The 12,885-nt window shown below is 55.7% G+C and overlaps 5 protein-coding genes across 5 annotated transcripts; 2 read left to right on the plus strand and 3 right to left on the minus strand.

The window, feature by feature from the left end:
• Positions 1-144: 144 nt before the first annotated feature.
• On the minus strand, positions 145-2,566 carry MCM3 (MCM DNA helicase complex subunit MCM3; the record flags this gene model as incomplete). The annotated part of the gene is made up of 8 exons (XM_076681142.1): positions 145-470; positions 544-921; positions 986-1,389; positions 1,453-1,828; positions 1,896-2,113; positions 2,185-2,297; positions 2,374-2,419; positions 2,511-2,566. Coding segments are annotated over 8 exons (1,917 nt in total), but the record flags the coding sequence as incomplete, so codon positions are not given.
• A 1,134-nt stretch (positions 2,567-3,700) lies between these two features.
• Positions 3,701-4,846, plus strand: JCM15063_006467 (uncharacterized protein; the record flags this gene model as incomplete). The annotated part of the gene is made up of 3 exons (XM_076681143.1): positions 3,701-4,260; positions 4,325-4,492; positions 4,567-4,846. The coding sequence occupies 3 exons, from the start codon at positions 3,701-3,703 to the stop codon at positions 4,844-4,846; spliced, it is 1,008 nt and encodes a 335-aa protein (XP_076531706.1).
• A 56-nt stretch (positions 4,847-4,902) lies between these two features.
• On the minus strand, positions 4,903-6,138 carry JCM15063_006468 (uncharacterized protein; the record flags this gene model as incomplete). The annotated part of the gene is made up of 2 exons (XM_076681144.1): positions 4,903-5,645; positions 5,709-6,138. The coding sequence occupies 2 exons, from the start codon at positions 6,136-6,138 to the stop codon at positions 4,903-4,905; spliced, it is 1,173 nt and encodes a 390-aa protein (XP_076531707.1).
• Positions 6,139-6,330: 192 nt separating this feature from the next.
• JCM15063_006469 (MAK16 family protein) lies at positions 6,331-7,880 on the minus strand (the record flags this gene model as incomplete). Its single annotated transcript, XM_076681145.1, has 8 exons — positions 6,331-6,404; positions 6,478-6,670; positions 6,735-7,092; positions 7,174-7,286; positions 7,366-7,469; positions 7,544-7,653; positions 7,729-7,767; positions 7,858-7,880. 8 exons carry the CDS (start codon positions 7,878-7,880, stop codon positions 6,331-6,333), a joined length of 1,014 nt encoding a protein of 337 aa, XP_076531708.1.
• Positions 7,881-9,197: 1,317 nt separating this feature from the next.
• Positions 9,198-12,474, plus strand: JCM15063_006470 (GATA-like domain-containing protein; the record flags this gene model as incomplete). Its single annotated transcript, XM_076681146.1, has 3 exons — positions 9,198-9,691; positions 9,759-9,975; positions 10,057-12,474. The coding sequence occupies 3 exons, from the start codon at positions 9,198-9,200 to the stop codon at positions 12,472-12,474; spliced, it is 3,129 nt and encodes a 1,042-aa protein (XP_076531709.1).
• Between the last annotated feature and the right edge of the window lie 411 nt (positions 12,475-12,885).

A 12,885-nucleotide genomic window follows, 5' to 3' on the forward strand; every position in this document is an offset into this window, starting at 1 on the left:
CCCCCCCCCCCCCCCCCCCCCCCCCCCCCCCCCCCCCCCCCCCCCCCCCCCCCCCCCCCCCCCCCCCCCCCCCCCCCCCCCCCCCCCCCCCCCCCCCCCCCCCCCCCCCCCCCCCCCCCACAACCAGGCGGAAGGTGAACGTACTCGTTTCCTGGTAGGTCCAGCATCATCGTTCCTCAAGTTTGTCCAAGCCTTCGAGATGACGTCGCTCGCTTCCGGAGTCAAGACCGGGTTGATCGTGTTCTTGGCGTACTGGATGTACTTTTTCACAAACGCGATCGTGAGGACTTCGGGCGTTTTCGGCTTCTTCTTCGAAGCAGCAGCTCGTGAAGGTTTGACCGGTGCAACTCCCCCATGCAAGAGTGGATTGTACTTCTCGAATGGCGAAACGTTTGTTTCGGCACTGTTGGCGACAGGCTGATCCGTGCCAACTGAAAGATGTTGCTCGAGCGTATCGACCGCCGGGGCGCCTGAAGAGACCATACGCATTCGAGTCAGCACTGCTATGACGTTTATGCCACAGGAGAGAATAGGAGTACGGACCCGGCTCGAGTCCCGGTTGAACGTAACGATGCATCCTCAACACGTGTTCCGAGATCATCCTGTCGCGCTGCTCGTCTGCATCGTCCGTCACAACGAACAAGAGATCGAAACGAGACAGGAGCGAGTCGGGCAGGGCAATGTTCTTGTGCGGATCCTTGTGCACATCGTACTGGCCATAGATCGGGTTGGCTGCTGCCACGACGGAGCATCGAGCATTGAGAGACGTGTGGATTCCAGCCTTGGCGATCGTGACCGTTTGCTGCTCCATGACTTCGTGAATCGCGACTCGGTCGACTTCGGACATCTTGTCAAACTCGTCGATGCAGACCACGCCTCGATCGGCGAGGACCATCGCTCCAGCTTCGAGTCGACGCTCGCCTGTGTTATCAAGAAATTTCAGTACGGCAATGCATCGTACGAAGCCAGGCAGGACTAGCGGTACCTGTTTCCTTATCGGTCGTGACGGCCGCGGTCAAACCGACACCACTTGAACCTCGACCCGTCGTCGCGATCGCCAACGGCGCCGTATTCAGCACGAACCGGAGCATTTGGGACTTGGCCGTACTCGGATCACCGACCATGAGAATGTTGATATCTCCCCTCAAGTGGGTTCCGTTGGCCAAGTTCTTCTCGACACCTCCGAGCAGCAGAAGCAGAACCGCTTGCTTGATGTGATCAGAGCCGTAAATCGATGGTGCGAGCGATTGCCACAGTAGCGAGTACGCATCTTTGCGTTTCGAGATCTTGCGGATCTCGCGGATGTCATGGTCCGAGATAGTTTGCTGAGCGATACCGGCGCCAGACTTGGCTGAAAGTTGAACGACATTGTTTGCGATGAGCAGGGTTCTGCAAGAACCGCCGGCATGTCAGAATCGAAGGTTCGGAGAAGATCAGGAGAGCATAGCTAACTTGAAATGAGCGCTACCACTGGCTCCTCCTCCAAGACTCCGGTAGGCCCCGACGATCTGCAGTCGGTCTCCAGGTTTGCACTTGTCGACGAGATCGTCCTCCATGACGACTTCGACACTGCGCGGGAGCTGTCCGGCCGGTGCGCGTTCTGGCATTTCCTGAATCGCAATCATCTGGTGGTCCATGAAGGTCGAAAGTCCATGTTCAATCTCGAGAGGGTTACCGTCTGCGTCTTGCTGAGGGTATGTCGTCGATGATGGAGGAGCGCCCGAGGCTGCAGAGGCCGACAGCCGGTCGGTGTAGATGCGAGTGTGGAAGTTCTTCGTGACTTGGCAGTAATGAACCGATTGCTGCATTTTTGGTCGCACGAGGTTACCTTTCGATCACGAATCCAAGGGTTCAGCCGATCACGCTCGTCGAGGTATATGGAGGACGAAGCGTACATCTCGTTACGATTCCTTCCAGACAGACCATCTTGCCAAGTTTGTCACTCTTGAGCGTTCTCGGAGTCGCGTGATTCTCTCCGAACGATCCCTTGTATCCGACATAGAACGTGTCCTTCTTGAGCGATTCTGCGTTCCTGTCGGTGGCCGCGTTGACGGCGGTATCTTTGAGTGCTGCATCTGCTGCGGGCTGCCACGCTGCGGGTTCCATCAACAGTCTACATGGGATGCGAGAGCTTTAGATTGCTGAACGATCAAGATTAAGGAGAAGGATATTTCGCGAACGAACCCGTTGCAGAACTCGCGGTCAAAGTCTCGCAGATCATCGAGATTGATGATCAAACGTCTCTCGCGTGCCTGGACCATCTTCTGCACTGCGACCCGGTAGTTCATGCTCATACGCTGTCGTGCATAGTGACGCAAACGTCAGGTCAGGACACGACTTTGTTTCCTGAGACGGCAAGGTGATCAGACTTACGCGAGCAGCTGGCGAGCCTGCATCGAGGTCGAGGAACTCTGTGAATCTGTATCGCAAGAAATACGACGCCGAACAATTAGTGCATGCTCGCAGGAACTCGTTGTAGTGCGGTCCGTGACCAGGGTAGAGCGACTCACCGGCGAGTACGCGCTTGCACGGCATCGTCCTGAAGGGCGGGAAGTTGGTCTGCCATCTCTACAAATTATCGATGGATCGACCGAGCACCTCGTAACAGTACGGGCGAGGCGACACTTCAGCGCGAGTGGAGATGGAGGAGGGAGAGTTCACCGCAAGACGCGCGCGACGCGTCTCGCGACAATTTCTGATCGAGTCTGAAACATTTTATATTCTCAGTATTGGCTTTCTTTGTACTTGGATTGGAACAGAGCCCGCATTAGCTCATTGAGCATCGAGAATGGGCGCCGTAAATACTCCAAAATTATGGACTTTACACCTGACATTGCACCTGAAGGTTTCTGACTCCATAGAGATACGTGTGATGCTGGTATAGGTACAGTTCTGCGGCGCCTCAGAGGTCCACTTTGACCAGGAAACGGATGGGCAACAATGCCGCTACAGGCTGAGTAAGCAAGGGGCAGTCATGGCGCGGGTCTTTGATTTGGAGCCCAGCAAGTTCTTCCGCCGCACTCGAATTTCTCAACTTTGACTATAACGCGCTTTAGGCAGATGTAATGAGTCTGGTGGATGCTACACTACTCATATGTACAGACAATCTGTAGAAGAGCATCGCGAATCTGGTTCATTTCTAGCCAGGTTTTGGCTCCTCTCCACCTCGTCTCTACCTGCGGTGTGGACGCTACTGTGCTCCGGTATTCAGGTAAAGTCATGAGATCCTGTGGTTCCTTCGCTGGGCGACTACGTCCATGCGTGATGCTCTGTCCGCGGAGAACAACTCTTGAGCCTCCGCCCAACACCGCAGATCAAGTCTCTCTCAGCCCATCTGGGTCACGAAAAACCCTGTCAATAGCTTCTTAATACGCTCACGTACAACTGGGAACAGCGATCGGCTCTCCAGTGTGGCGGGTTCCCGATCTCGCTTTCTAGAGTCGCTACCGCAAATCGTGAATTTATACACGGTTAAATAGTGTTCGTATACTATGAATCACAAACAGAACGACAAAAAAGTGAGAATTGAGGGATTTTTGAAAATCAAGGGTAGGGTACCCTTGGAGGCAAGATACCGTCCAAAAAACCGCGGCATGACTGCCCCTTGGAGTAAGCAGCAAAAAGTCAATTTCTCGTTGATCGATGACGACGCGCGTCCTGCTTATTCGTCCCGTCACTCCCGCCTAAGATCGCCTCGACTATGCAGTCAAGTGAGAGTGTACATCTCTCGATCGCTCACTCTGGCCGTTCCGTCAACGTCTCGTACGAATGCGCCACCCCCACCTCTCGATTCCTCGACTCTCTCGAGGACGAGTTCTCGGTACTCGCTTCGACCGCCAAGTTACTGAGCAAAGGGAAGAGACTCGACTGCACTCTTGGCGAGACCCTCGCTAGTATGTTGCGCGAGAACGGGTTCGATCCACTGCAAACGACCGTCGATAAACCTCTCAAGCTTATGTTGATCGGGCCCAAGTCGCAAGACCTTCAAGCACTCAGGAATAACGAGGCAATTCGAGAGCGCAAGCGGGAAGCGTTTCAACATCATCAAGCGAAAGCGAGCGTGGCAAAACCTACTCCAGCCGCAAGGATTCGCAATATCGGCACCGACGACGATCCTGACCGGTTCAAATTCTACCAGCTTGAGCCTTTCCCGAATTCAGTTCCCATGTATGACAAGAGGATGGCTATGCTAGAAAGGCTATCCACGGACGAAGCCGTGCTGGACTGTATGCGACGCCACAAGTTCGCTGTCGGCATCTTGTAAGTCGCATGGCTCGCTCCGCCGGGCGCTCAGAGAGTCGACTCTGACATGGATACATTACAGGACTGAGTTGCACCCGATCCTACAACCGACTCTTCTCGGACTCAACACGAATGCTGGACAGAAGGTCTCGTTGCGTCTGCTCACGAACGATCTCGAAGGGACCCGGAGCTACAACGAAGTGAGACGCGTACTCTTACATGAGCTCAGTCACAATCGATTCAGTGACCAGTCAGTACTTGTTTGAACTGATCAACTGCGTGATTACTCGATTCTGACCGCCCTGACCCTTACTCTGCTCACAGTGACGACGATTTCAAAGCCCTCAATTCTCAGCTGAATCGAGAAGTGGCTGCGTTCGAATCGAGCCCGTACTTTGAACCCTGGACGCCCGCTGCCTCTTATGGAGGCGATTCACAACGCTCACACCGGCTCAACGAGGACGAAGCCGAAAGAGTGTGGGAAAAACTCCAGTTCGGACCCGAAGAAGAAGTCGAGCTGAGACGCGATCGAGTTGGCGCTGCTGCCGAAGCGAGACTCCGGCGGGAACAAGAAGCAGCGAAAGCAACAAGCAAGAGAGTCTGATCTCGAGGACATTCTGATACATTCGTCACATCAAGCAATCATGTTGTTGTAAAAAGTCAATCGGCGATCCCACTCAGGCGCATCAAAATTTCAAGTTCCGAGTCGCTCGGCCCGTCCCTCGTGATTCGTTCCCTCCATCGTTTGACTTCGGGGCTCTTGCGCAAAGTTTGCCAGCGCCCCTGTCCCTCTTCGAGAATCCAATCGAGAATCGCCTTGCGCACATCGTCATACAAGTCTGCGAACGACGACAAGAGTTCGACTACCGCGTTGTCGAGCGTCAAGGATGAACGGTAGGCATCGAGGCAAAGTCGGGCGAGTGTTGGGATCGAGAGGAAATGCGCCAGCGTATACATAGCACAGGGTGAACATGGAAATGGGCGTGTCGGGTACAGTGCAGTCGAGATCGCCCTGGCTTCGCGCTCGAGCTCACGACTCGCAAAGGAGGAGGGGAGTGGCGCAAAGGCGAGATGCGAGGTGTGCAGCCAGAGCAGAAACGCTCGATACGTTGCGTATGGCGTTCCGTGTATTGGCAGCACCCTTACGCCAGGTGGAAGAGGGGTATCGATTGGCTCGTTGTGCTCGTCATTCAGGTCCAGTTCGACATCGGTATCCAGCTCGTCTCGCATATCGGTCAAGTCGAGGGTCTGAATCAGGTCCTCGTTGAATCCGGTTGTCGAAAGCTGTGCCCGCCAGTAGGGCGAGATTTCGGAGAGAGCGATTGAGCTCGCAAACAACTTTCGATTGTGGTGGTTCGGAAACACGAGGCAGACGTCCATTCTCGCACTACCGTCAATCAAGGCTACCCAGGCACGGCGTATCAGCAAGATGTGTGTGTTACGAGAGCCTCGACGGCGTCACTCACCAAGGCTCCTGGACATTGAAGTTGGCGTTTCCTTCGGGACTTCAAGTTCGACTTCAAGCTTGATCTCGACAGTCCTCTCCCTTCCCGATTGCACAAAGCTATTGACTTTGACCGCTCCATCGTCGTTCTCTGGGAATCTCCCAGGCTTGAGGGCGAGGCTGACCCGTTCCCGTGTCGATCCCGCTTTCCGTGTAAAGCTGAGCGTCCCTCGCTTGATCTGGAACGCTTCAACCGCGCAGCCATGCCATTCGAGCTGCAGAGTTGCCATGACCGGTATGCAAACCATAGTCGGCGCACATTTGCAAGGCCCCTCTGAGAACGAGATGGTGATCGAGCACGAGCTCGTACCGAACGAGACAGGCTCGGAGAAGGGCTTGGCGGAGTCGATGATGCGAGTGAAGATCGTGAGCAGCTTGGTAGCCTCTGGCATCTCGAGAGGGAATGGAAGAGACAGAAAGGAGCGAAAGCGGGGAAGTGGGGGATTCTAAGCAGCACAGCGTTTGGCGGGGACTCGACGGCCAATCACCTCTCGACGAGAGCGCTCTCTCCTCGAGCAAGATGTAGAAACAGGCGTGGCAAATGAGTGCACTCCCGACACAAGTTTGCGCAAAACCCATTCCAACTACCACGAATCCATCTGAGCCGCAGACAGCGGCTCGGTTTCCTGTTCGTACTCGACCTCGACTCTCGGTCCCTCTGTCGATCGAACAAGATCTAGTAAGTAAGGGGCGAAAGCCAATGTCTCTGGCAGAGCATGGGCACAACTCACTTCTCCGGGGCTTCTTCGTCGATGCAGCCGCTTTTCCCTTGCCCTTCGCGTCCGCTTTCGGTTGAGTTCCAGCTTTTCGCTTTCCACCCGTGGGGGCTGGCTCATCAGCTTCAGAGTCTCCTGCTTCCTCATCATCATCTTCGTCCGAGTCTTCCTCGTCACCACCCTCAGAGAAGCCATCCTCGGAACCAAACTAGTCGACAGAAAAACGGGAATCAGAAGCGATCCCGCGTGCTCGTTGAAGGAATAAAGCTCACCTCGCCCTCATCGTACTCTTCCATGTCGTCAACGTCACTCTCGTCAAAGTCGCTGACGAACTGACCCTCCTCGTCTCCGTCCTCGTACTCGCCTTCCATCTCGCTGTCGGTTTCCTCATCGCTCTCCATGCCGAGTTCTTCGAGCTCCTTCTCTGCCTCGACCTCCTTCTCCCGGTTCAACACAGCTTGCCACACCTCCTCGTTGACGTTCAGGGGCTGATCTCCGTACGCTCGCGACTTGAGTCGAGCAATGAGTTCGCGCTCGAGCGACTTTTCGAGTCGTGCGGCGGTCAATGCCTTGGCTTCACGTGCCGCTTCTCGCTTCTCCGTCTTCTTCTTGATTGGAACCAGTTGAGGTCTAACCATGTCTCGTGTTGGTCGTGACGTCAATTTCTCTGCTTGTCTCGTCATGCATGGAGAGAAATCGTAAAAAGCTCACGCATCCTTCATCTTGAGCTTCTTCATCTTGATCAAATACTGCGTGATTTTGGTCAAACGCTGTTTGCACTTGTGAATCAAGAAATCGGGCCAGTAGATCAACTGGGAGTCAATCTGGATATGAGCAAGCGAGGATCCCGATGAGCGCGACCGTACCCAGATTGCAAAATTCAGGATTACGAGAGGTGCTGACCTGGGACAACGCCTTGGTGTAATTACCGCTGAGCTTTACTCGCTCCCACATCTTGCTGGGCAAGTGAGCCCGTTCGATCGTCTTCATGTAGAGATACACCGATCCTGAAATTCTCGCGGTCCACACATCAGCAACCAGAATCGGAACCAATTGATAGCGAGAGAAGCGGTCGACTAACCTCCGGATTCACGAACGGTAGCATATCGACTGTTGGCCAAGGGGCAAGACGTGCGGTTGCACAATCCTGTGATGTTGTACTCGTTTCGACAGAAGTTCTGCGTCACCGTCCTACAATCCCATCGAGACGAGTGAGCAACAGCCCTTCGCGCATGGAGATGTGAATCGAGCTAGATGGGAGCTCACTTGATCTTGTAGGAGCAGTGTTGACGGTTGATGATGTCCCTGTTCGCGAGGTTGAAAGAAAACAGACATCGCGAGTCACGCGTCAGGGAGAGCACTGGCGGCGCGACAAAAAGTCCTTTCAGAGCTCACCAAATGACATCGTCGGCCTGCATGGTGCTCGCGGTGGTAACGGGGGTTGATCCGAGTCGAGATGAAAGTTTCTAGATTGGTTCGAGGACAATCGCCTCTGTATTCGATGCTGCTGGACCGGGTCGCGCTGCTACTGTCGAATTCTGTTGCTGAGAATGCACTCTCTGGCTGTACTGGGAGCTGCCTTGAGTCGATTCGCGTGAGGACCGTTCCAGAAAGAGCAAGTACTCGCGTTTTTGCTGAATTTCCGGAAAATCTTCTTGGGTCCCGGCCATGAGAACTTAACGCAGAGTTTACCTCAGGGAGAGTCTGAAGACGTGTACAAGACTATCCTGGACCACATGACGGAGCGAGCGTTCGACATATTAATCTGTTAAATCCACGGCGAATCATTATGCCTCGAGAGTACTATTTTCTTTCATTTTTTTTGCACACAGCTATTTGAGCGCTCCTCTTATGTATGTACAATACGAGGGAAGAACAGAACAGATCCAAACGATGCGGAGAATCGATTGCAGTCTAGCCCGGCACGTGTTGGACGCCGTAATTTACCGCGCATGCTATGATGGAAGATCTTTTTGCTGCCAAGCATGACATAGGCAACTGAATATGCGCCAGCTGCCTCCCGAGAGCGCTAATTAGGAGCTGGCTGTGCGCGGCTTGCTTGCTTGCTTGTCCTGACTTAAGCTGTAGATTCTGTCTGGCGGAGCAGTGTCGGAAAGCTAGCAACATGCGGTGCTAGCGCGGTTCGGCGGGCCGGCGGCGGAGCAGCGCGCGGCGAGTATTAGGGATTAGTGGTCGACTGCAGCTGCATCATGTCAAAGTACCATTTTTTTTTGACCGCGATCAGCCTTTCGATCTAGGTCTGTGAGCAGTGTGGGAGATCTTGGTTCGTGCAGGAGAGCGAGGATGAAGGGAGAAAATTATTAGCCAGACCCCGGCGGTCATATCCAAAGCCATCGCCAGTTGACCTCCTCCGACAGGCCATCCTGCCAAGGCGCCCTACCACACACTAGAACTCTAAGTTATACTGCATTACAGCTTGAACCAGGTGAGTTCTCCCATGCAATCCCGAGATGCGCGCTCTCGCTGTGATCGATGCAGCTGGATGGGCTAACGCAGCCCGCATCTACTCCTCGATCGCCCTCATCGCCTCCTGCCACTGATATAGGAACGCATTCACGCAATTCACCTGACTAGACGGGCACGATCCAGACCAGCCTTGCCGCTGTCTCTCGATTCATACCCGAACAGACTCGCCTCTCGCCAGACTTGGACGCACTAGCCTTCGCCTGCTCGCCCTTCCGCATCCCGATAGCTCGTCGTGCGAGCCATCGATCATGGCCTCAGTGCTCAGCTCGCCCACCCCGAGTCTCCCGAGTGAGTCCAAGGCGATCTTGACCCCTCCACTCCTCGATTCCCCCAGCGTACTCGACCCGGACGCTGCGCCGCCTGCACTCGACCCGTCGTCATCGTCGTCACAGTCAAGCAGCTCGTCCGCTGCGAACGATTCGCAACCCTCGACTCCCACCTCGACTCACTCGGCCCACTCGAATGTCGTGCCCGCGTACCCCTACAATGTCGCCATGGCGCCCTCGAGCTTCGGTGGAGGACCTGTCCCGGACGACTCGGAGATCACCACGAGGCTCCCGTCAATCTGTGTCGACTACCTCTCGCACGATTGGGCCGAGGACGACGTCTGGACCAGTTGGAAGGCTATGACTCGCCACAAGTCTGAGATTGCGAACGGCGTCCGACTCGAGAACGCTTCGTGGAGGACATGGGCGAAACAACGAGGAAAGCTCAAGACGATCAGCCCTGAAACACTCAACTGGTATGCTAGTCGGGCCTCTCCGGTTCCGAGAATCGATTCCGGTATCTGACCTCCTCATGCTCGACAGGCTCAAGGACAGTGATGTCACGTGGCTGTATGGCCCGCTGCATACGGCTGTCGAGGCTGTGCCCCCGCCCAAAGTCGCGAGTGCCAACGATCGGCTCGGGCTCGAACCTCTGCGACCGCTGAACAAACTCGAAGGCACCCCGAAGAAGGCAGCGAGCCTCCCCGTTTCGAGCCCCGAGAAGCTCAAGAATGCCGTCACCAAGAAGGAGACTCCTTCGGTGAGACTGCGGCGGAAGAGCGAGCCGAAAACCAAGCCGATTCTCAAGTATCGCTCTCTGAGTGACATCCTCATGCCTCAGGGGCAACCTGCGTCTCCAAATCTTGAGCAACTTGGTCACGATCTCGAAGACCAGGCGACAATCTCGGTTCACCACGCTCGATCCGACTCGCACCTCGTTCGACTCAACTCGCTCAACCGCAAAAAGCGATCCTCTCCCGCGCATTCTCCTGCGGGTTCGTCTCCCGAACGCAACGCTTCCGACTCGTCGTCCTCTGCAAGCTACTTCTTCCAGCAGGCGACCAAGAAGAAGGAGCGCAGGCACATCAGCTTCAACCATCGCGTCGAGCAATGCATCGCGATCGATTCCTCCGACGAAATCGCGCGGCCATACGGCTCGACAACGAGCTCTAGCTCGTCTTCTGATGACGATGACGACGTGTTGACGTTTGGATCGAGCCCTCGACACCCGCAACTGCCTCCGAAGGGGAACAAGGAGCCCCACACCATCGCTCGACTCGGCCCTACGACACTTAAAAGCGTCGAAGTTTACCCCGCGCCGTCCCCGGCGGTCGTCTACCAGAACGTGCTCGAGGATGAAGTGGAGGAACTGCCCGTCGCTCACGATCAGGTCGAAGCGCCGAAGCCCGTGTCGACGGCCGAGTCTCGCAGCGGCGGTGGAGGAGCTGGCGCCGCTTCGGGTGCAGGCTTGTTGCCTGCTTCTGGTGCGCCCAACGCGTCCGGGTCATCAGACTCGGGAGGTGCGGCAAGCGGAACGAGCGAGCAACAGGCGGCAGGTCAGCAAGCCATGTTTGACTACAGTTCTCGTGGAGGTCCCAGTCGCTCGCAGTGGGATCCCGAGGACGAGGATGACTACGCGATGGGATTCGATTATTTCACGGGCGGCGGCGGGCCTGACATCGCCATTGGCGACGAATATGACATGGCGAGCTACGCACCGGCGCACCTCATCGGCGGAACGCATAACGGGTATCAGGGCGGATCGGTGAACCAGCCGTCCAACTACCTTGGAGGCGGTCCATACTCGCCCAATCCGCCCTATGCGCCTGGCTCAGGTGCCCTCGACCCTTCGCTGAATGCGCCAACGATCCCGCACTATCGAGACAGCTCGTCCGACTCGAGCCGAGGCCCTTACTCGCCCAGCTTGACTCGGGAAGCGCCGAGTCCGAAACGTAGCGCGATGAAAGGATCGAGAACCCGCGAGCCTTCGGCTGATAGCGATGTCTCAATTCAATCGCAATCGCCTTCGTCGCCTTCCCTCGCGAGCTCGACCACACCAACCTCGGCGGTCGCGACTGCCATTCCTTCGCATGTGCGACCTTCCTCGGTACGCCGAACAAGCTCGGAAGAGCGGCCACCTACGGCCGAGAGAGGGAGAAGCGCGAGTCGAGGAAGTTCGAGCAGTCTCGAGCGGGCTACTTCGGCGGATCGCAGGACGAGCACTTCCATCTCACCTTCCTCTTCGTACTCGCCGCCGTCGAATGCGGGACCAACATCGGCTGCGAAACCAATCTCGATCCAACCTTCGCAGCGACTAGGCTCTTACGAATCTCTCGGCGCGGTCGGATCTGCCATGGGAGCTGGAGGAACGGCATCTACAGGCGCTGGTCGCATGCCCGACGTACCTGAAGTCTCACCACAAAGCGAAGCACCGTCCGGCTTTGAACAACCTGCGAAGAAGCCTCTCAACATTATCACGAGTTCGAGCGTTGATTCGTTTTCTTCGTTCGGGATGCCCACGACGCCGACGAGTCCCGGCATCATGATGAGCAGCCCTCAAAACCAGCGTTACCAAACCTTCAACGTCGACGAGGAGGAGGATGACAATGCTCAGGTTGAGGACGTCGAGGAAGCCAAGTCCTTCAATAAAGCGCAGCGATCTGCATCTGCGACCCCGGCAGCATCTTCCAGTGCTGCGGCTTCAGTTCCTGCTCTACCAAAGTCGAACTCGTCCTCGTCTCTCGATGCTCCCTCGCAACATGCCGGTCATGGACGGACACCGTCAGGCCCTCGCCTGCGCAATCCTTCGCCATCGAACCCGACCACGAGCACGACAACCGAGGAAGGTCATGGCCACCCCTCGTCTTCAACTGAGGCGATCGTGTCACCAGCCCAGACTGAGCGAGTATCCTCGAGGGATCTGTTCGACTCTTCAAAACCCGACTCGGTGGTAACGGACGAGTCTAGCTCAACCGGCGAACGGAAACCGTCGTTCGCGCGTCGGTCGCTCCTGCGTGCCGCTCGAGCATCTTCGGAACAAGGTCGGGAACAATCTCCGCCCGCACTCGCTCGATCGGCTTCCGAAGGCGCAAACACTCCTTCGCGCGCTTCGACGAATACTACCGGTGCAGATGGAGAATACGCGTTCGGATACGACGGTGATGCAGGCAAGGGGATTGATGTGGCGGGCACTGCACGAGATCTGCTCGGTGCGATCTCGAAAGGGATTTGGGGTTCCCTCGGTCGAAGTTCTCGATGATGGAAACCTGTACGGCCCCCCGAAGAAAACTCGACGAAAATTCTCGATATAATACCTGTACCAACACTGTGTGTCTCCTTTGCTCTATCTACGTTCTGGAAATAGACCTCTCCTTCTCTCTCTCTCTCTCTCGATCTCCTCCTGTTCTTGCATCCGTTCCTACTTCCTTTTGTGCATGCCATCGCGCACTTGTTTCTTTTTCCACCTTTTTCGTGCCTCATCTTTTACCTTTTCTGACTCTCGTCTCTGAATCTCTCATTCTTTCGCTCTTGATCATTTTTTTTCCTTTCGTTTTTTTCTCTCCTCCTTTATTCTATTGTAACAGCTTCTTTTACCAATTCTGCTTACTCCGTCTTCTCGCAAGTCTAGATCTCGACCTCGCCCCAAGGTCGGCTCTGGAAACGAGTTTAG

The sequence above is a fragment of the Sporobolomyces koalae genome (assembly GCF_050403365.1).
Source record: "Sporobolomyces koalae JCM15063 DNA, S_koalae_JCM15063T_v1_ctg57, whole genome shotgun sequence".
NCBI lineage: Eukaryota > Fungi > Basidiomycota > Microbotryomycetes > Sporidiobolales > Sporidiobolaceae > Sporobolomyces > Sporobolomyces koalae.